The following is a 23,670-nucleotide window of genomic DNA, read 5'->3' on the forward strand; positions in this document are numbered from 1 at the left end:
TTATTCCTCTGATCTGTCCTCCACAGAGCCACTCCTCCCTCCCTCCCTCCCTCCCTCCCTCCCTCCCTCCGTCTGCCTGGGTGTGGGGTGTGGGGTGTGGGGTGTGGGGTGTGGAGGCCTGCCTGCTCCATGCTATCAGGCTGCATTATCATATTAATAATCACCTGCAGTAGTTATCACCACACACATCTCCGGAGTGGCGGCTCGCCTTCCTTACAACAGCATCTGCCCCGTGCTGGACGCTGACACTGACAGACAGCGTGTGTGTGTGTGTGTGTGTGTGTGTGTGTGTATGGGTGTGTGTGTGTGTGTGTGTGTGTGTGGGTGTGTGTGTGACCCTGAGGCCACATCAAGGACATGTCAACCCACCCCTCCCACAAGCACGCACACACACACACACACACACACACACACACACACTCCACCGCTGCTCACTTGATTAGTGATTTACCACCTTCACACACACACACACACACACCTCACGGTGCTATAATCCATGTTGTATGAGTCTGAGTCTGGCTGGAAGCACTTGAGCTGAATGCCAGATGTTGTTTGGGTTTGTTTTTACTCCGCATTTATTAAAAGTGCTAAAGACACGTCAGTTGCTCTGGTGCTGCTGCCTTGGATGAAGGGGGTATCAGACAGACTGTCGTCATCTCCTGTTGTCTATTGCTGCGTTGATCACTGATGAACACTTTCAGTGGGCTTTTATTAGGAGGCGCACTAACCTTGTAAAAAATCCCTTGTTGATTTATTGATGATTCGAATCAAGGGAATGTATTTCTCAGTGCAACAGTCTGTCCAGTCCAGATCTCTGCTGGACAGACTGTCTCTGCTAATTCAGTCTCCCTCTTGACAACTCTTCTGTCATCATCACAAGATAGATTAGAACAGATCTGGTCACCCTGCCGTTCTGTTCTTCTTCTTCTTCAAAAAGAAAAAAGAATCCTGCAACAATATGGATCGGTTCTCCTTTCAAATCCGCACAAACACACTGGGATGCTTTCACAAAACAGCCTTGTGTTGAAATGCCCACAATGGGAGAAGTAAATACTCGTCGTTTTGTAAATAACTTGTCAGAGCCACCCTCCTCAGTACACCCCCCCCCCCCTCCACTCCCCCCTTTTCCACCTCCCTTCCCTTTCTCTCCCCTCCCCTCCCCTCCCTCCCTCCCTCCCTCCCCAATGTCAAACACAATTCAATTTCTGCCTCAACATCGGTGAAGGCTAACACGGTCAAGCAAATGCCTATTTTCTGAATGTCCTCAGGGAGTTACGCTTTTCAGCTTATCCACTTTTATTAACCTTAGCACTGGGCTTTTCGCTCTTTGATTTAGATTCTTTGTGAAACACTGAAATAGGACTTTTTCTCCCTCCCTCCCTCCCTCCTGTTCCCTGTGACATATGTTCGACAACTCATTACACATTAGAGAGTCCAAAAAACACACACACACACACACACACACACACACACACACACACACACACACTAGGAGCTTGTTGTTGTTTGTTAACCTTATCATGTTGTTTTGAGTGTACTAACTTCTGTAATTGCATTTCCTGCGTCTCTCTCTCTCTCTCTCTCTCTCTCTCTCTCTCTCTGTCTCTCTTGGGCAGCCCTACCTAGCCCCTACCTAGCCCCCACCTAGCCCCGACCTAGCCCTGACCTAGCCCCTACCTAGCCCTGACCTAGCCCCCGCCTAGCCCTGACCTAGCCCCTAGCTAGCCCCTACCTAGCCCTGACCTAGCCCCTACCTAGCCCCTACCTAGCCCCTACCTAGCCCTGACCTAGCCCCCACCTAGCCCTGACCTAGCCCCTACCTAGCCCTGACCTAGCCCCCACCTAGCCCTGACCTAGCCCCTACCTAGCCCCCACCTAGCCCCTACCTAGCCCTGACCTAGCCCCTACCTAGCCCTGACCTAGCCCCCACCTAGCCCCTACCTAGCCCTGACCTAGCCCCCACCTAGCCCTGACCTAGCCCCTACCTAGCCCTGACCTAGCCCTGACCTAGCCCCCACCTAGCCCTGACCTAGCCCCTACCTAGCCCCCATGTTGATCACATACAGCTCAACATCTTCGTTTTTTAACCTCTTGTGGTTAAAAAGGGGGGCGGGGGGGGGGGGGGGGTTAGTCAGGCGATGATAAGAATCTTAATTGTTTTGTGATCGTGAACTGATTTCAGTGAAGCATGAAGGTGTTAGCACGCTACGCTACACCCCTGGTTTCTCCAGGGTTTGAATTCAGGATGATAAGTGTCTCTCTCACGCTGCAGCAATAACCGCCTGGGGGGGGGTGGGGTGGGGGGGAACAGATGCCTTTCAAATCGTCAACCAGTCTTTCCTCTGACGTGACCAATGACATGTTGTATGTCTGTATGATTGCCTGCCTACAACAGTCACGTCACCTCCTGTGGAGGAACAGAATAGAAAATGTGAAGTCTTGAAAGATGCCCTTTGCATGAAGTGTGTGTGTGTGTGTGTGTGTGTGTGTGTGTGTGTGTATGTGTGTGTGTGTGTGTGTGTGTGTGTGTGTGTGTGTGTGTGTGTATTTCCTGTTTCGTTTTGCTTGGCAAGAAACTGTCGGCTCCCGCCCTCCTGACTGGTCTGTGGATTATTAGCTTAAGCTCTCTAAAAATATCTCTTTGACTGTATGAGCCTCTGACAGCAGCAACATCTCACACACACACAGACACACACACACACATACACACACACACACAGACACATACACTTAGATTCACACACACACACACACACACACACACACACACCCAGACCCTGATAGCTTTATACTATGTCTCTCTCTCTCTCCTCTCTCTTGTCTGCACAGGGGCTGATGTTTTTTAAGCCCCTTGTGTTATCTTTCGACGTTGTGCACCAACCAAGACAGACCCCCCCCCCCCAGTCCCCCCCCCAGTCCTGAATCTGAAGCTCTCATCTGTTAGAAGCAGAATGAGGGACTACGACCACCAAAGAAAACATATAATTACAGACATCTTTTGACAACATTTTTCACATGCACATATTTTTTTTGGAGGAGGAGGAGGACTGGAGGATTTTCCCCAGATGTCTCTTGAAGTGTTTGCTATTGTAGAAACAGCTGTAGAGGCACACAGAGTCCTTCACATGACGCCTCCTGCCCCTGACACCCACGCCATCAGTTATCAGCCCTTCCACCACCTTAATACTTTCATAAGACACCTGTTTATAATGCACTATGAATCCATTTATAGGCCACCTCCTGTCACCTCATCGTGCATAATATTTGCTTGATGGTTTCACAACAAATAACAGCCTTTCTATATTTATACGGGCTATAAATGCACTCTCATTATTCAGTGCATTCACGTTGGTTGGCGTTCACCCCTCTCCCCATCAGCACCCTTGGTACACTGTGCTCCAGCTAATACATTGAAATGATGCTCTGATCCTGAGTGTGCAGAGAGCCTCCCTGCTTTTATTGGCTATAAGCATCCATAACAGCTCACTGGTCCCTGCAGCACAGGAGCCCGTAGAAACGCTAAACGCCTGTCATGCATTACACATACAGGTGGTTCACAGACGCGTTTACTGTTCTCCGTCCCTGCGCCTCCGACACCCACTCCTCCGGAGGACCTTGTCTCTCTGACACTGACGCTGTTGCTAACAGGAGTCAGGGACGTGGACAGAGCAACGAGGATGCTAATTTAGAGAATAGTCAGAGGGTTTTTTGTTGTTTGTTGTTTAAAGGCTTTCTAAGTAGCTGGAGATGAAATAACTTTGTTTTGACAACATATTTGTGGAGCCGGCGTGCGTGGAGCCTGGCTATGTGATGCATGGTGCTGGTATTGTGATGCGTGGTGCTGGTATTGTGATGCTTGGAGCTGGTATTGTGATGATGCCCTCCTGAGGCAAGTCAATATCTCACGAGTGAAGAAATGAGAGTGAATGGGAGTGAATGGGACAGAATACAGAATGGGAGTGAATGGGAGTGAATGGGACAGAATGGGAGTTAATGGGAGTTAATGGGAGAGGATGGGAGTTAATGGGAGAGGATGGGAGAGGATGGGAGTGCTAACACCTCGATTGGAGCCAATAGTTAAGTGTGAGATAAAGGACTGGACGACCTCATCTCTGTGATGAAGCCTGAGAGCTTGTCAACGGTGGACAGTCCTGACGTCTGAGACCATGCCTGTCTGAGACCATGCCCGTCTGAGACCATGCCCGTCTGAGACCATGCCTGTCTGAGACCATGCCCGTCTGAGACCATGCCTGTCTGAGACCATGCCCGTCTGAGACCATGCCCGTCTGAGACCATGCCTGTCTGAGACCATGCCCGTCTGAGACCATGCCCGTCTGAGACCATGCCCGTCTGAGACCATGCCCGTCTGAGACCATGCCCGTCTGAGCTCCAGGAACTGACATGTTTTTGACATGTGATGTGATGTGGATACAGTGAAGACAGAGAGTCATGAGGCAACACACACACACACACACACATGCACATACACATACACATACACACACACACATACATGTACACACACACATACACACACTCTCTCTCTCACACACACACATACACATACACACACACACACATACACACACTCCCTCTCTCACTCACACACACACACATTCTCTTTCTCTCACTCACACACACACACACACACACACACTCCCCACCTCCCCTGGGACTCTATAACCTTATTGTTCCATGTCATCTCCCCCCCCCTCCTGGTTGAGGGCAGGTTGTCAACTCCTCCCCAAGGTCAGGCTGCCAGGCCGCAGCAAGCCCGGCTGCCAGGCCGCAGCAAGCCCGGCTTCTGATATAATTGGATCATTTAGCATCATAGCTTGGACTCATGTCTTTGTCCGGGGTCAGAGGTGAATGGAGTGGAATGGAGTTGCCGCTCACGGTTTGTGGCGTTTTATTGCATCTCACGTGGCGAGCGCTTTCCACGCCATCGATTACAACAAAAGCCAAACGGTATCCCCCGACGTCCCACGCAGCGCCCGGCCCCGTGACGCCGCGGTACGCTGCTCTTTAACAACGGTCTTGTAGCGTGGCGTTTACCGACGTACTCTGAGAGACCACGCCACGGCGTCTCGTGACATAGTTTTTTCGTCACGTTTATGACCCTGGCTATGATGTACAGTTAAAAAAAAAAAAAAAGGTTTTCGCACCAACTGCTTGTTGTGGTCATTTGTTCCTCTGTTCGGAAGGCCCCCCCTGGCCCCTGTCCCCCCCCCCCCCCCCGCCCCCCCCCCAATGTCTTCTCTCGTGCTGCTAGAACAGTTTGTGTGGCCGCGGGCTGGATGGATGTGGGTCTGCCTGGTTCTGTTGTGGTGGTAAGGAGAGATGAAGGAGGCCAGTGGATTAAATGTGTGCATGGCTGCTTGGTTACTAAGCACAATCAACTCCAGTTACTCCGTCTCAAGTGTCACACACACTCACACACACACACACACACACACACACACACAATCACATGTTAGGGGCTGGCGGGGGCGAGGTGAGACGGATGCACTGTGCTGGATTATACTGTAGTGTGTGTGTGTGGGGGGGGGGGGGGGGGTGTGTCTGTGTGTGAGTGTGTGCGTGCGTGCCTGCGGTGTGTGTGTGTATGTGGTGTGTCTGTGTGTGTGTGCCTGCCTGCGTGCGTGCGTGGATGTGTACAGTGTATGTGTGCGTGCCTGCGTGCGTGCGTGCCTGCGTGCGTGCCTGCCTGCGTGCGTGCCTGCGTGCGTGCCTGCCTGCGTGCGTGCCTGCCTGCGTGCGTGCGCGTCTACAATGTGACATCCTGTCCCACTCGTGTGACTATAATTAACTGTTCATTTTGTGTTTGCTTTCAGGAGGCGGCCACTTTCTCCAGAGAGCAGGGCTTCGAGGTGAGCTGACCGCCGATCGCACACTAAACAGATCCTTAAGGTTTATTTTTGCTGATAATGAAGTTCTTTTTCGGACAGTGATTGATGTGCTATTATACTCCCTAGGCCTTGCAGCAGTTGCTATGGAAACCTGGCAGTCGTCATGGTTTCTTTGTTCAGCCAGCTCTGTGTTATGACGCACTCAGCTAGGTCTGCACCCAACATCGCCTACAGATGTTATTTATTGAATTTTGAAAAGGCTCTTGGGAAGCTGAGAAGTTGGGCATGGTTTCAAGCCTTTCCCTCCCTCTCTCTCTCCCTCTCTCTCTCTCTCACTATCTCTCTCTCTCTCTCTATCTCTCTCTCTCTCTCTCTCTCTCTCTGCCCCCCTTTCTCTCTCTCACTATCCCTCTCTCTCTCTCTGCCCCTCTTTCTCTCTCTCCCTCTCTCTCCCTCTCTCTCTCTGCCCCTCTTTCTCCTTCTCCCTCCTTCCTTCCCTCCCTCCCTCCCTCCCTCCCTCTCTCTCTCTCTCTGTGTCTCTGCAGGCTTAGGGGCTTGTCAGGTTGCCTGGTTAAAAAGCCTCCTCATTAGCTTCCTTCCACCCGAGGATGATATGTCCTCCCCTCTTCTTCCTCTCTCTCTCTCTCTCCTCCGCCGCTGTGCTCCAGCACCGCACCACGTTACACAGCCCTCGCCATCTATTTAATAACCAAATTACAGCCACCTGTGGTTTTAGATTATGTAAATGAAAATTACAGGGCTTGTTAGTACATAGGATGTATGTGTTTTAACTCAGGCGCGGCTTTTTAAGTTGAGAATGAGTATTTAGAATTCAATTTACCTCCTCTCCTCCTCACCCGCCTCTCTTGTTTGTTGAACACCCTTAATGATATTCGTGTACACTGATTTCTTAAATAGGAAATCAGGAAAGACAAACACGTGTGAGTTTTTTGAAATGTGCTGAGGTATTTTTAAGTGGCTTCTCCTTTTCAAAGGTAGAGGCTCCCTGCTCCCCTGCTCTGCACTGTGTGAATAATTGTCATCCAGAATCACTTACGGTCCTATCAACGTGACTGGAATGGAAATGGCAGCCTGATGGCAGTGACAGGTTCTGGAGAGAGGAGAAGGGATGAGGGGGGGGGGGGGGAAAGGGGGGGGAGGGGGGGGAGGGGGTGGGGGGGGGGGAGGTGGGGGGGGGGGGGGGGGGGGGGGGGGGGGTGGGGGGGGGGGGGGGGGGGAAAGGAAAAAAGCTCACATCACAAAAAGTAAATATAAAGGGCAAAGCATTGACAACTCCCCAGTGGTAACAATTCTGACATTTTCTGTGTCAACTTGATTTGCCAGAACACTCTGCAAAATTGCATTGGATGAATGTGATTTCTCAGATCACCTCACTAGTGTGTTCTTACTTCTAAAAGGCTGCGCTTCAAAGAGGTTCTGCTATTTATTTTTTTACACCTCAAATTGATCTTGTTTTTCAGTCACTTGTTTGGTAGCAATGTGATTTGGTTGCTGGTTCTCCCATAGATGCAAGACACAAGACTGTGAATATCGCAACGTTTAAGTGCACTTCCACTCATGTACTTACGTGAGGGTGTGCGTCACTGTTGCATTTTAATCAGATATCGGCTCTTTTAAAGGGTCAGTCTGGGATTGAGATTATTGAAATTGATCGTTTTTTTGGACTTTTAACTTAATTATATATAGCCATTGATTCTTGAAGAATTTAATAATATAAATGCCTCATGAGATTAGTTCGACTGTCTTGTTCCACCGGAACCCGATTTCTAAGCTTGTTTTACTGCATTGTAAACGATGCAATTTTAAACAAACGCTGCATAGCTTCAAAGAACGGTTAAAATGACGTTCATCTCATGGACGGGCGGTCCTTACCTCCATAGCTCCATACCCGTCCATGCATTTGAGTTTCTTGACCTTCGTGACCTTTCTCCAGCCCCGCCCCTCAGCTGTTACCTAATAAAGTGGCAGGGGACCCCTTTGTTATTGTATAAATCCCAGATTGCCCCGTTAATAATAATCACAGACTAGTTGTTGTTTTTTTACTTTTCTGTCCAAAATGTCCATTATTTGACCAATTAGAATAGTTTCTATCCTCTTTCTCCAACACAAGATAAGTGGAAGGTGTTTTAAGTAGATCGAGAGCCAATTAGCAGTCTGATTGTCATCTGTTTCCTTTAAACGGTCAGAGACGAGGTAGTGTATCTGCAGAGCAGCAGTAATTGAATCTTTCCCTGGCACTGCTTCACAAACAGCCTGCGATGGAGAAGATCAATGTTTCAATGGCTCAGATACAGACACCGAATTTAACACCCCAACAAAGCTTTTCCTATTTCATTGTTGAAAACAAACTACCGGAGAGAAACACGTCACAGGCCTCAGATATGCAGCTGGTTCGGCTCCCGTCAGTTCATTGCAGCCACACGATCACACATTGGCATTTCTCAGCAGCAATCCAAACTGACCGTGATTAAAATACCTTTCACATTTCAAATGCACTCACGTACCTGTCGTCTGCTCCTGTGCCACGTTGCCATAGGAGGTTACAGGTACATGTACAGGTAAGTAGACAATTACCTCCCAGGTGAAATAACATCACCTGTGTTTCTATGTGTGTATTTTGCCCTCCTCAACAATCGTCATGGTTACCCACCCACCCCCACCCCCCCAACCTCAGACCCCTGTCGGCCCTAAACTGTGTTCCGTACCTTTTTAGTACCCGGGAACGTAAAACCGTGGGGTGACAACACGCTCTTAACCGGAACGCCAGACATCCTGCGGAAGGCTTTCTTTTTTCTTTTTCTTTTTTGCATTTAGTGTCTGGAGTGCTTGTGGTTAAGTTCAGTCAGAGTGACAAATTGCTTTCTGTGCTGTTTGCCTGCTAACAGCTTCAGTATTAACCTCGCCATTAGCACCGACTGAGAGTGTTCCACCCATTCCTCCTCACCCCGAGGTCTCCGCGGACCTCTTAGGGCTGATTAAAGGACGTTTGGGAAGCATTTAGAGGTGTTAAACCGTACCGCCCTGACTGGAGCCAGCCTGATGAGGAGGTGGGGGTGGTGGTGGTGGTGGTGGTGGTGGTGGTGGTGGTGGTGGTGGTGGTGGTGGTGGTGGTATTGGGTGTGAGCCTTGGCCTATCGCTCCGATTACTCCCCCCGCCTCCCCCCGCCAGCTTTATGTGGGTCGACCCTTAAAGGTGCCTTGGAAGTTTGACAAGCACAAACATCGCTGGCCCCGGAAGGACCCGGTGGTAGTCAGGAGCCTTATTGCGGTGCAGATGATGAAACGTGGCGAAGCCCAGCCCTCTTCCCCCCCTGCCGTGAGCCGGTGATGAAGACGTTCCACCTGCTCACAGTACATCATGATGAGTTAATAATAAAGCACCACTGACAGGTGTGGTTTTTTTTATCTCTCTCATGATCAAAGCCAAGCACACTAGAGAGTTCTGTCGTCTCCAGGCGGATATCCATTCTGTGCAGATACGGAGGAGAGATGGCCTGTTTCAGGAGGGAGAGAGGGAGGGAGAGAGGGAGGGAGAGATGATACAGTACCTAGGAGCTGTTCATACATACACCTCCCCTGTCCCATCCTGTCCTAGGAGCTGTTCATACATACACCTCCCCTGTCCCATCCTGTCCCATCCTGTCCCCGCTGCTCCGTTAGCTTTGTCTGACAATCGCAGATCCTCACACCGGGCTGTTTTTTTGTTTTTTTTTCGGTCACTTTCCTTGTTCTTTTATCCGGCAATGACAGCACTACATACCAAAACCAGACAGCACTACATACCAAAACCAGACAGCACTACATACCAAAACCAGACAGCACTACATACCAAAACCAGACAGCAAACAGCGAGGACGTTCACCCCTGCATTGATCTATTAACGTGACGTTCACCCCCGCGTTGATCTGTTAACGTGACGTTCACCCCCGCATTGATCTATTCCCCCATCGTTTCATACCTCTACCCATCGATTTTCATTCATCCGTGATTTAAAACACGTTGACCTCCCTCACTGACCCCTCTGACCCCTGGTTGACCTCCCTCACTGACCCCTCTGACCCCTGGTTGACTGACTCTCAGCAGGACCGTGGTGGCGTGGTCGGTGGTGTTTTCATTTGGTTTAATACTGTATTAAGATGAAGAGTAGTTATTCCAATCAACTTGCCCCCCCCCCCCCCCCCCCCCCCCCGGTGTGTGTGTGTGTGTCCACAGACTGAGGACATTGCGGAGATTGCCAGGCTGGCACAGAGCATGCCCAAGGTGAACAAGAAGAGGCAGCGCGTGGTCGTCTTCACCCAGGGCAAGGAGGACACCGTGGCGACCGTCGGTAGGCACGCTGACGTCATCTCTGTCCTCTGGATTAATTCATCATCTCCCTCTCCTTTTTTTTCTAGATTTTCTCAATGTTTTTGTTTGTGAATAGCGATACGGTAATAACTTGAAGCCCTTTCAGCAGTGGCCCCTGTTAGACACTGCCGCCCTTGACTTTAAACCTCATATCTCAGGACTGCAGAATGTTGCTTTCGACGCGTGATAGATGACTGCTGTTTGCTCAAGCAGTGCGCTCGTGGGAGTCGTTGAATGGCAACAATATTTTCTTCTCTCCAGTTTATCACATTAAACGCCAAATGTATACAAAACCAAAGTGGTTGTGATAAGCTGTGTCATTCCAGGGCAGTGAGAGAGCTTTGGAGGATGTTGGAAGGGAGTAGGCATTGATTTGTGAAGTACTTTCTAACTTTGTCTTGGGTCGATTCCAGAACACTCCTCCTCTGTGATTTAGACGTGTCAACTCCTTCTCACTTCTTCCTCTCTTTCTTTCCTTCTTTTTCCTTTTCTTTTTTTCCTCCTTTTTTTTTTCCATTTAGTTTGTTTTGATTTCCCATGACAGTCGTGCAAGCGGGGGGGGCGGGGGGGGGCAGGGAGCAGGGGGCGCTTTTGTTAGCTAGCGTCAGTGGACATTAAAAGGCGGTGTCATCGCAGCCGAGTGGAGGGGTTGCAGGGGTAAGCTATGTGGGGAGGAGATGATGGTTTCCGATTACAGCTGGGAGCCGGTGCCTTTGTTTGGAGCCACAGGGTGTCTCCTCTCATTGCCCTTGCAGTTCAGACTAGTGAGACGTGCGCGGGGAAAGATGGCCCCAGGTAAAGACTCCAGTATATCAGTCATCGCTGGGGACTGCGGTGGAGCAGAGGCACAGATCAGCACTGCTGTTTGTACTCAGGCTTCCACTCAGACTCACCAGCCCTGATCCAACGCGGAGAGACTGCTCTCAAACGTAGAGGATTAAATGACTACGGTACCATACCCCCCACCCTCCCCCCGTTGGCGAGATCAGTTAATCAGACAGCGGTGCTCTAGTATGAAAGGTTGATATCGCTGTTGTACATCGGTAAAGTTGAAGGAGTGGAGGAGGGAGAAAGGGCGCATTATTAAGCAACGCGTCAGTGACAGTGTACGCCCGTCCGTTTTACACGTTGGCTAAGGCCTTTGTACTGTACAGGATAAAGAGGGGGTTGCCAGATTTGTCTGTCTCGCTCTCCCTCTGTCTGTCTGTTTTTGTCTGTCTGTCTCTGTCTGTGTGTGTGTGTGTGTGTGTGTGTGTGTGTGTGTGTGTGTCTCTGTCTGTGTGTGTGTGTGTGTGTGTGTGTCTCTGTCTGTGTGTGTGTGTGTGTGTGTGTGTGTGTGTGTGTGTGTGTGTGTGTGTGTGTGGCCGTGGCTCCAGCTATCCTGTTCAGGTCATCGTCTCCACCTGCTTGGTCTTCACACCTGCGGTTCATCAGCTCAGTGTCACCTTGCAGTGTTTAAGCCCCGCCTCCCCTTTCCTGTCATTACACGTCAGTCTCGCTCCCGGCCGCTTGGCAGCGCTTAGTTTCCAGAAGGTTCTCTGTGTCTTAGTAGTTTTCTAACCGCGCTCACTTCCCGGTTTCTGCCCTGCCTACCTGCCCAGTCTGCCTGCCTGCCTACCTGCCCAGTCTGCCTGCCTGCCTACCTGCCCAGTCTGCCTGCCTGCCTACCTGCCCAGTCTGCCTGCCTGCCTACCTGCCCAGTCTGCCTGTCTACCTGCCTACCTGCCCAGTCTGCCTGTCTACCTGCCTGCCTGCCTGCCTGCCTGCCCGCCTACCTGTCTACCTCGCCTGCCCTGCCTACCTGCCCAGTCTGCCTGTCTACCTGCCTACCTGCCCTGTCTGCCCTGTCTGCCTGTCTGCCTGCCCGCCCTGTCTGCCCTGCCCTGCCCTGCCCTGCCTGCCCTGCTACCCTACCCTGCTTGGCATTCCACCCTGCTACTCCGTTCCCCCTGTTCCCTCATTAAAACCTGATTCTTTTCTACCCGTGTCCTGTCTGTGTTCCGCGCTCGGGTTTCCTAGCTCTGACCGTTCCACAGGTGTTTGGTGGTGATTGATAATTCCCGCCTGCGTCTCTCATTGCTCCCGTATGGAGACAGAGCCGCATGCCTGTGTGAACCTTATAGAAAATACATGATGAATGCGTCTGGGATGAAAGACAATGTGTTTCTGATGTCATCTACAAAGGCAAACATGATAAATGTTGTGGAATGATGTGCAAGCTCCTGGATGAAGCTGTTACAGAGTCGCGGGCGCGGTGGTGAAATTGTTGTGTGCGGATGTACGTACGTGTGTGTGTGTGTGTGTACGTACGCGCACGCGTGTGTGTAGGTACGCGTGTGTGTTTGTGTGCTTGCGTCTGTGTGTGTGGGTGGTTGGATACGCGTGGGTGGGTTCATTCGTGTGTGTGTGAACACTGTTATTCACACAGCAGCCGCCAAATAAATGTCAATGTAAAAAGAGAATTAAAGATTTTCATTTCCCAGAGGCAATGCTCTAATAAACTTGATCTCTCATTTTGTTTGCAATTTGTCCTCCTGTCAGGATTTGATCATTTGCCAGCCTCTGCGTATCACGTTAAACCGTTTTATAGTGATTAAGGATGGGTAGAATGCTTTCCCCTGTGGTATCGTTCTCCAAAAAGAGATGTCAATTTGTTATTGTTATCTTTATTTTTTTCTCTTTTTTTTTCGCCCTTCATTTGGCTATTCATCCAGCCTTTCATCACCTCCCGGCTTCAAACATGCCTATCAGCGCTCGCTGGGAGGGAGGGAGGGAGGGAGGGGAGGGAGGGGGGGACGTAGTCACTGACACGTAGTCACTGACACGGCTGAACTACACGGCGCTTTTGCTTATACACCCATTAAAGCACTAATTAAGATCATTGTGCCCTGGACCTCAGCGCTGAGGAGATCTAATAAACGATCATTCAGCAGGAGGTTGCTGCTCTAATCGCTGATAAGGACCAGATAAAGCCTGAGTCGGCTCTCCAGCGGGTTTAAGGCTCTCAGGGGGCCACGCCAGCCAGCCAGCAGCTCTTTCACTCTCTAGGAGAAATAAAGGACTAAGTCTCATGTGTTAATCAAATAAGGTGAGTCCCCTTCCCAGGTCAAAGCAGAGCGTGCTTACAGGGCAGAAGCTATGGATGGATGGAGGGACGGATGTACAGTATGTATGGATGTATGTATGTATGTATGTATGTATGTATGTACAGTATGTATGTATGTACAGTATGTATGTATGTATGTACAGTATGTATGTATGTATGTATGTATGTATGTATGTATGTATGTATGTATGTACAGTATGTATGTATGTATGTATGTATGTATGTATGTATGTATGTATGTATGTATGTATGTACAGTATGTATGTATGTATGTATGTATGTGTATGTATGTATGTATGTACAGTATGTATGTATGTATGTACAGTATGTATGTATGTATGTATGTATGTGTATGTATGTATATATGTACAGTATGTATGTATGTATGTATGTGTATGTATGTACAGTATGTATGTATGTATGTATGTACAGTATGTATGTATGTATGTATGTATGTATGTACAGTATGTATGTATGTATATATGTACAGTATGTATGTATGTATGTATGTATGTATGTATGTATGTGTGTGTAAGAAAGTAAAGTAGCCATTTGTGGTTATATGCACTACTGTACATGTTCAAATCCACTACCTTCACCACATTCCTGAAACCGGAATACTTAATTTGACATTAAATTACAGCCATGATCAAACAGGCACACATTAGGCCTGTGTGACTACCGGGTCAAATAGAGTGGTAAAACCCCCTTTATCTTCAGCATGTTCAACCGCACCTTACACATGCAGTATATTACAGTAGTTTACAGCATACTGATGACTCCTTGATTATCGCCATGGTGAAGGCCGTGTAGGATTACATACAATAAGACTCAAAGGATCAAATCAATAGCCCCTCTGAAAGGGAACCAGTTTGTATTTCATATCCCTCCAGAAAGAGATGGAATCAATTAGCGGCTTACTCCCGGAGAAGAATGACCTCTACTATTTTACTTGGCAACCCTTATCAGAGTGTTTTCTCTCATCTTTCACGAGGGATGTTGGTTTGCGATTATCTTTTCGGCCTGTGGTTGCAATAATTACAGTCATATGTTTTTTTCTTTTTTTTTCTTTTTTAACTCAATTGTGAATAAGGATGCTGGATATGATAAAGAAACAGATTGAATGTCGTCTTGCTGCTAACCTTGATGCTAACATGTTTGCCAAGAAAGTGGTGATGTTATTTCCCCTCTTTCTCTCTGAGACAGAGTTTGGCTGAAACGCAAAGTAACCGTTCCAAAAACCCAGTATCATGATCGGGCACGTGTCTCTGACTCAGTCAGTCAGAGAGACGTTGGATTTAAACTCCCAACGGTTCAGCGAACACCTTGGAGCAGAGTGCTCATTCGTCATTTTAGATGTATGACAAGCCCCCAATTTATTATGATATGTGTAATAATTGTTGAATCCATCTTGCATATTGAAATAGTTGTACATGTCACTGCTGGCATACATCATTGTGCTAACCTGCTGGTGGCAGTCATTTACTCAGCCTCACAACGAGTTCTAATAAGAAAGAATTAGGTGAAGCATGTAATGGTTTTTTAAAGCAAAACAAAGCTCTGCGTGCTCATTATCTAGTAGTATCCACGGCCATCTCACTTGGAACACTTTCCTCACAGCAGAGTGTTTTCATCAGCCTCGGCAGTGGTGTGAATGTGCATTGTTCTGCAAAATAATCATTAACAAAGACCTAATTGGTACAAATTTCAAAGAGAGATGCTTGTTGGAAGATTATTTCGGTTAATCATTAGCATTTAAGAATTGTTAATGAAGGAGTTTTAATTTTTTTTTATGAAAAAACTAAAGCGTACAATTGTGAATTGCTACCAAGGAGCTGTTTCATTCTTAAACGAATCCCTGTTTTTTTCACCGCTACAGGTTAACTGTTTGAAACGCCCACACACCCCTAAAGACCACCTCCGCACCCAGCTAGCTACCTTGTTGATTCAATACAAAACTTACACCATTATTATTCTGTTATTCCAGCACCATAAGAGCCTTTAAATCAACTACAGTGGAGCTTTAATGACTGGCGAAAAAAGAAATTGACCCTGCCCTCATTACAGTGAAATGTGAAATGCTTACAGTGGAGTGATGTTTTCAGGCACGCTACAAGCCAACAACAACAGAGACACAGAGAGTTTTGGCAGGAGACAGTTTATTACCATTTCCATGACAGACATTCGCCAATGAGCTCTTTGTGTTTCCCATTGCCAGGGATTTCAGTGGGCTGTAACTGGAGCACACTTGTCAGTCAAGTTTCATAATTTTACCTCCTAAAGAAGTTATGTGAACTTTCCTACTCCCCGTTGGGAGACATGGCAAGGTCGGCCGTGCTGATTGGAGGAGGAAGAGGAAGGGAGGGTCCTGTCGTGGTGTGGTGTGGTGGTTCTAGGGTACAGCTTTAGTCATCAGAGGTGCTTCCTGTAGGTGGGTGACTGTAAATTAATGGGAAATGACATTTAAGATACAAAAACAAAACGTCATGAAGATCAGTCTCAGCGAAAAGATTGAGAGATTATACATTTTACATTACGTTGATGGCATTTAGCAGACGCCTTTATCCAAAGCGACTTACAACAAATACATTTGTTTAAGTAAGTAATCATCTTTCCAACAGTCATATAAGACAAAATAATCAATGTCTCACCAGGGGCCATTGGCAGTCTTTTTTAAAATTGTTATTATTTATTAACAGGAGAGAACTTGTACAGGGAGGGTAGTCGGGGTGAAGAGGTCTCAAGGGTTGGGGTTAGGGTTAGTACAGGGAGGCTAGTCGGGGTGAAGAGGTCTCATGGGTTGGGGTTAGGGTTAGTACAGGGAGGCTAGTCGGGGTGAAGAGGTCTCAAGGGTTGGGGTTAGGGTTAGTACAGGGAGGCTAGTGGGGGTGAAGAGGTCTCTAGGGTTGGGGTTAGGGTTAGTACAGGGAGGGTAGTGGGGGTGAAGAGGTCTCTAGGGTTAGGGTTAGTACAGGGAGGGTAGTGGGGGTGAAGAGGTCTCGGGGTTAGGGTTAGTACAGGGAGGGTAGTGGGGGTGAAGAGGTCCTAGGAAGGACTGTTAAGATGTAGCCTGAAGAGATGGGTTTTCAGTCTACGGCGGAAGATCGGTAGTAGATTATGATATGATTCATGGACAAAACCTGCTCTAAAGGCCAGTACCCCTAAATGGCTGGGTGAATCACATTTCACATAAAGTTGCCCATATACCTGTGTAATAACACTTTACTTACTCTTGTAACAACACTATTAACATTCTGTTACATGGTACATACAGCGTTACTACACAAGTATAGGGGCAACTTCATGTGAAGTGTGACCCATGACTGTGGTCCTCTTATCTAGGCCTAGATGGATGTGAGCATATTAGTGGGCGTGTTCTTGTTAGTACAGTTGATATGATTGCGATTACAAAGTTCATGTAGTTCAATCCATTAACCTCCTCAGTTGCTATCTGGCTGTGTCTCACTATGTCTCTGATGTGAGATGTTCCTCATCCACCGCCCACATTGGGAACCTTTTGTGAGAAAATAACCTTTTGTTTTCAGTGGTGTAAACATATTTACCTTGGCTATTTTGTTTCGTATCCTTGGGGCTATTGAACAGCAGTCATCTTGTTTGGAATCTGGCTCAATAATTACGGCAGTTTGTGTTATTCTGAGGTTTCTATCTTTCAACAACTACTACTGCGTGGAACACCTGGCCTTTTAGTGTAGTCTTGTGTTGGTTTCTTTAATTAAAACCCTCTTTAAATAAACAGTTTACAAATTAATAATTTCTGTCTCTTAACTGTAGAATAATTGACAAACTATGATTTATTATAAGCGCAATTTACATGTAGGGTGTGCAGTTAATCATTGCAAGAGGGAGGAGGGTTCACTTGCCTCATTTGCAACATTAATTAAGCAAAGTCGTTATGCCACTAATTAGCTGATCCTAAAAGGATCTCGGTCTATTGTAATTTATTATCAAAGTGACAATCAGCTGCTTCCCTGAAAGGAGTGAAACGCCGTCCCAAATCAGCCATATGTGCAATTGTTGGGCTTATCAATGTGGCTGGTCAGTGTGCCACATAGGCTGCATTCATCACACGGTTTTACAACCTAACAGACATACAGTACACCAGTATCTGTGTGAACCGTAGTTTCAGTGTTACTGTGTTCACATGGTGGATTGACTCATTCCTGGGAATGGTATCAGCTGTCCTGGGAGACAATATGCTCCATTCAGTTGAAGTGCTTTAGACAAACAGGCCTCAAGTCTTATTTACTTATTACACTGGACTCTCGAGAACGGAGGGAAGTTCGCTCAAATTGATGAGGCGGGGTTGTCTCGTCTGCAGTGGGAAGATTAATCAGTGAAGGCCGTTGTTCCCGTTAGCGGGGGCCTCTTTGCATTAGGAGTCGTTTTGTTGTTCGTTCTCTTTCTTGTCTCCCTAAACTCCCGGGCCTTTTTTCTTTCCCCAATAAGAAGTCTGTCAAGGCTCCTTGTGTTCCTTTCATCCTCATGTCAGTCTTTTGTCTCCTACACCTTTTTGAAGGTTCATGTCAGCACCAGAGACCATGTTTGAAGATCCTGTGTGTGGTTCAGATTGTACTGACATAAGTTGCTGATTTAATGTCATTCTACACCTCAAGACCAGACTTTGTCATCTGGTAGATTTTTTTTTCTTTCCTTTTCTTTTCTTTTTTTCTTTTCTTTTTTTCTTCCTCCCTCCCTGTTCCTTCTTTTCACTTGAGGTTTCTTTTGAAGTACATGTGCTACTGATAATTGAAGCAATATATTCCACGGAAGATAATGTGCAGCTTTCCTTTAACGGATTCAATTGTGAAAGATTGTGCGCATGTTATTTAAATGAAACCAAGTAACGATTCTTTCATGGCTAAGAACCTTTATCCATCTTTATATGGTATTCGGCTGACCTTGTGGAGAGTAATACACCTATTACCTCTACAGTATGCTTCCCTATAGGCAGGCACATAGACACATGCCTGTAGTGGCATTTCACCTGGAGAAATCATTGTGATCTGAGACACAGTGTGTTGCTGGATGTACTGGAGGTCTCTCAAATTCAGTTCACGTTAACATTTTTGCGTACTAACGCTTTCCTGACCAGCTCTTAATCCTGTATTACCCCCCTCTCTGTCTGCCTCCAGGTGAGAAAGTGACCATGTTCCCCGTCCTGGACATTGACCAGGGGGACATAGTGGACACGAACGGGGCAGGAGACGCCTTCGTGGGAGGTACAGTACAGTCATCCTCCGGCCTTGTTTGGGCCAGTCACCCTCACCACAGCATGGCTTCACATGTCCTATCTAATGAACCTGTTTGATGTGCCAATGAGACACCATACCTCGAGATATTCCGATGGGAGTGACATTTTATCCTGCTGTTTTAGCCTCTGTGAAATGTTTCATGTCAGTTTTTTATACCTAACTGTCATAAATTGAAAGGTTGCCCCTTATTACCAATATACAGTACCAGTCAAAAGTTTGGACACACCTTGCCAAGAGTGTGCAAAGCTGTCATCAAAGCAAAAGGTGGCTACTTTGAAGAATCTAAAATATAAAACATATTCTGGTTTGTTTAACACTTTTTTGTTTACTACAAAATTGTGTTCCTTCATAGTTTTGATGTCTTCAATATTAATCTACAATATAGAAAATAATTTTTAAAAAATAAAGAAAAACCATTGAATGAGAAGGTGTGTCCAAACCTTTGACTGGTACTGTACCAGCATCACCTGTTTGTCCGGTTGCTAACATTTGTCCGGTTGCTAACATTACTAACATCTCTAACGCTGGGACCCCATCTGATGTGACCGGCCTTCGCAGGGTTCCTGTCCGAGCTGGTCCAGGAAAGGCCATTGGAGGAGTGTATCCGCGCGGGCCACTACGCCGCCAACGTCATCATCAGGAGAGTAGGGTGCACTTTCCCTGACAAGCCCAACTTCCATTGATGGACCGGACGATCTTTATCTAAGCACTGTGCATTTCCATGTTTTTTTTTTCCCTAAAATACCTGCATTTAAGATGTGTGTGTGTGCCTCAAAGTTGTGTAACAGTTTGTACAACTACAATAATTCCATGGATGCATCCAATTGTTGTTGTTGTTGTTGTGACTCGAAACATTTGATTTTGTGAAGTCATGTATTGTTGTGAGAATGTCGGTCAGTGATTCAATTGCTTAAGTACAGTAGATGACTTTTTAAACAACACTCCATTAGCTATCTGTGCCAGGATCACTGCATGTCATTAAACAGAATTACTTTGAAGAGGTTACAGTGTCCAATAATTGATAACTCTCTCAATTGTAGAGTTTAATTATGTTTTCTGTAGCTTTTAGCCAAATCCAAATTTGAGATCTGTGCACTTCACTGTTCGATGCGAATCCTCCGTTCACGTCAATGCATTATGACCTAGCATGGTTCTAGCACAGATCTCTAGTTAGGATTCGGCTGAAGGAATAAATGTCTCTCCAAGTTCGTCACGATACGGTCAATTGTTCCTGAGAACACACACTTTCAACATGGGCTTGGGTGGCCCAAGACTTTGTAAATGTTTCTTAAGTTCAAGCAACATCCTCAATGGCCACACAACGTCGCGACATTTTGAATAGAAAGTTAACAAATGCATATAAAGATTTTGATTGTTACACTACCTCAGAGTCTGTATTCTTTTTTTTCTTTTTTTTCACGTATTCCTTCCTAATAATATTTGTTTATGAAACGTAGTGGGTGGTAGCAACAAGCTGCTAATGTTTTGGGTCATGTTCTGTCCACACTCTGGAGTGTTTAACACCGTCAAGTTCAAGTTCAGGTTCGTCTGTCATTACCTCATATACAAGTATACAAGGGAGCGAAGCGCTTGAGGCAGAGCAGCTCTGCAACATCAATCAACTTCAACAATAGAGTGTAATACAAGTATACAAGTATATACATATACAAGTATAAAATGTAAACATAAATACAAGCACTAAAAGTGGTAACAGTAAATACAGTAAAATAAAAAAATACACAGGATTATTGTAGCAGCAGTAGGTAGTAAAGTAAAGTGTATGGTGCAAGATTGCAATGTCAGCGCAACGTTATCATCATTATCAGAAGGAGGGTCCAGCCAGGATCTGGGCCGCTGTCCCGGGTGGTGCTGCTCAGTCCTCTCCACTGGGCCCAGTCAGTCAGCCAGCCAGCCAGTCAGTCAGTCAGCCAGCCAGTCAGTCAGTCAGTCAGCCAGCCAGCCAGTCAGCCAGCCAGCCAGTCAGTCAGTCAGTCAGTCAGTCAGTCAGTCAGCTCAACTCAAGTCCTTTGGCTGCAGGAGGTCATTTTTCTACGTTATGGGATTAGTGGTTGCTCTTCATGGCAACCATTAGAGGGACCCGGAAATTAGGCTGATCCTTCAAACCCAGCTGTGCCGTTACTGGGCGTTGGAGACGAGGATCAGAGGGAGGCCCTGCCCCCCACCCCCACCCCCACCCCCACCCCCCTATATGGGCTGACCACAGTGTTGGTTGGTGGCCTTGAATAACTGAGGTTCTGAGTATCCCCCTCTCCCACCCTGAGTATCCCCCTCTCCCACCCTGCCTGACTCTGCAACAAAAGTCTCGTCAACTATATTTCATTATCGTTACTTTGATAGCAGTGCCTCACATAACACAACCTGTTTGCGTATCATCTTCTTCCTTGATTTTTGAGCCTCATTAAATATGAAGAGGGTTCCCATTTTCACACCTCTTATGCGAGGGCTCTGATTCCATTAATGAGGCGTAGTTTTTGTGTTTATGGTAATCGGGGGCATCTAGGTGAAAACATGCTCCAGCCAACATTTTATTAACAACTTTGAGACACTTTTTTTTTTTCATCAGCATTTTTTAAGGTTTCACACAGATGCGCTTTGAAAAGACCGCATTTCTGATTGGGCAAGATCACACTCTGTGGCAGCTGGTTCATTTGCTTCTCAAGATGACAGATGGCAAAACACAAACACAAAGATGGAGCCATGATTAAGTAATGAGAATGCTTACCATGATAAGGAAACTATTAAACACAGTTTTCTCTCTATGTTCACCTTAATGCTTGTTCAAAAAAATTAAAAGAGTTAGAAACTCAACGGTAGTTCAGCAATTTCGTAATGTGCCTGCCTAAGGTCTCCTTTTCTTTTTTTTCCCCACTTTGAAATGAATCGTGCCAACTTTTTCATTTTCCTTAGCTTGATGGCATAGATAATAGACATAGATAGATATCATAGATTAGATAGAGTGAATGAATGACCATATGGCGTTGGCAAATTTGGGGCTCATGCAGTTATATTGTAAAAGAAATAACACCCGCACGCACACTCACACGCACGCACACACACTTACACACACACACACCCACCCACACACACACACACTTGTCTATCTGGTATATACCCTCACATGGGGTCACAACCAGCCTCTCTGCTTTGAAAGCGGGCAAAGGGAGTGACTGGGGATCCAGCCAGTGTTTTGCCCCGCAGATGGGCAGCAGTGTTTCTCTGAGCACCAGTGTGGCAGTTGGCAGGGATTGAGTGGTAGTGGGGGATGGGCAGACGGTGGTGGCACATGCTCCAATTCAAATTATCCCTGGACCCAGTCAGCAGTGGGGAACCTGCTGGGGCCCAGGGTGACATTCATTATATCCAGACATCGAGTGTTTGGTCAGTGCCTCTCTTGACATCCAACCACGTCTAATCAGAACAGCATTTCCCTTCTCCTCTGTCAATCACGGTTATAATGCCCCTTTGAAATGACCATTGTTTCACGTGAGGCTACAGCAAATATTCTCACGTAACAACCATTTGTCTTGCATTAACAATAAGTAGTGTCTGTGTTTTGTTTTGTCGGTGTGGTAGGATATCGTGTGTTTTTCATGGCCGCACAAGTTTAATCTAATTATTCTTATGTATGTTGCAACAACGTTGACTGCATGACTAACTAGAGGCAAATATAAACTAATTATAATTATTTCCTATAGTGTTTATTAATGACACATTTACACCACACAACAATTATTTCACTCCAGTGTTTTGTCTTGTTACTTCTGTGTGCCTATGACACAGAATGGGATGTAACCACGTGTCCTCCTCAGATTACACATGTATTACTGCTTGTAAAATGAGAATGCTGTTACATAAATGCATAATGCTAGATGTGACGTAATGCATCAAGAGAATAGGTAGCTCAAGCATCTTGTGGTCGGTGCTTCCGGCGATTAATATGTAACACACTGTTGATTTTACATGGCCCATTAAATACCTGATAATTGCGGTCTTGTAGGCTGTCTATGATTAAGTTAGGATTTTCAGACACAGATTCAGTGCATATTTCAAAATGATTGTTTAATGTTATTATTCATAACTAACGATTTAAAAATAATAATAATAATAATCAAGGACTTGTGATGATGTGTTCATTCGGTCATTATCTTTCCAAGAGGACCTACTTGCAGCTGGTTGTATTATCCCACGCTGCTCAGAAACATATGGTGTTTATAAATGGCCCCATATCAATATCTAGGAAGTTATTATCCTTTGAGATTAATGCCAATTTCAACGTGTGCATGTGTCAGGCACTCTCAGAACACTGTATGGCTGAATATAGACATCAAGATCCGTGGCAAAAATGTGTTAATAAATAACGCGCCTTCCCTGTGCTCATTTTAATGGGTAAAGTGAAATTGACATAAAATGTTTTCTATGATCATTGTAGGAGCGCGTACAGGGGCGACGGTCCTCCACTACACTGAAGTAGGGATGTCTACAGCGAAAAGGAAGGGGGAGGGTACCACTTTGTCACAGCCTGCTATGTAGATTAACCTTTCAATTAGTTGTTATCAGGTCCTCTCTGTCTCAGCGCAAGCCTAGCGTTCGTTTACAGATTAAATACCAGGAAAAACCCAATGGATATACCGTTGTGTATTTACACATCATCGTTTCAATCATCGTGATAATGAAGAGGAGAGTATCCGGGGAAAAAACTTGAGGTAACTACCAGCAAATATTTATGGTTGCCTTTTGCCTTTTTTCACACTGGTTACATTTCATCCTTGCATGAAACTTGCGTAATTTGTTTTACCTCCTCGCCCGGCGGCGGCACATTTTGTAAACGACGTAAATTCAAGGAGGCTGTATCGCTGACAAATAATCTGAAAACAAGAATGAACCAACTGAGAAATGGCTCAAGAAACTGTAGCGATACATAATTAAGGAACAGAGAAGATATGGGACTCTCCGATTACTCTGGTTACTCCGATTACTTAAGATTGCATTTGGAATTTTCCACATGTGTGGATTTCTCATCGGAAATATTACAGAGATAATACCGTTAAAGTAT

At 46.4% G+C, this 23,670-nt stretch overlaps 1 protein-coding gene across 1 annotated transcript in view; it reads left to right on the top strand.

Annotated features, from left to right (window-relative positions):
• Nucleotides 1-19,979, top strand: part of LOC310817146 (adenosine kinase-like) — a gene marked incomplete at its 5' end in the record, with an annotated part of 21,974 nt that extends 1,995 nt beyond the window's left edge. Inside the window, 4 exons of the mRNA XM_083687583.1 lie at nucleotides 5,835-5,870; nucleotides 10,083-10,197; nucleotides 18,477-18,563; nucleotides 19,155-19,979. Coding sequence (XP_083543709.1) covers nucleotides 5,835-5,870; nucleotides 10,083-10,197; nucleotides 18,477-18,563; nucleotides 19,155-19,279 — 363 coding nt within the window. The 3' untranslated portion in view covers nucleotides 19,280-19,979. The remainder of the gene's footprint in view (nucleotides 1-5,834; nucleotides 5,871-10,082; nucleotides 10,198-18,476; nucleotides 18,564-19,154) is intronic.
• Between the last annotated feature and the right edge of the window lie 3,691 nt (nucleotides 19,980-23,670).

The sequence above is a fragment of the Argentina silus genome (genome assembly GCF_951799395.1).
Source record: "Argentina silus genome assembly, chromosome: 16".
In the NCBI taxonomy this organism is placed as follows: domain Eukaryota; kingdom Metazoa; phylum Chordata; class Actinopteri; order Argentiniformes; family Argentinidae; genus Argentina; species Argentina silus.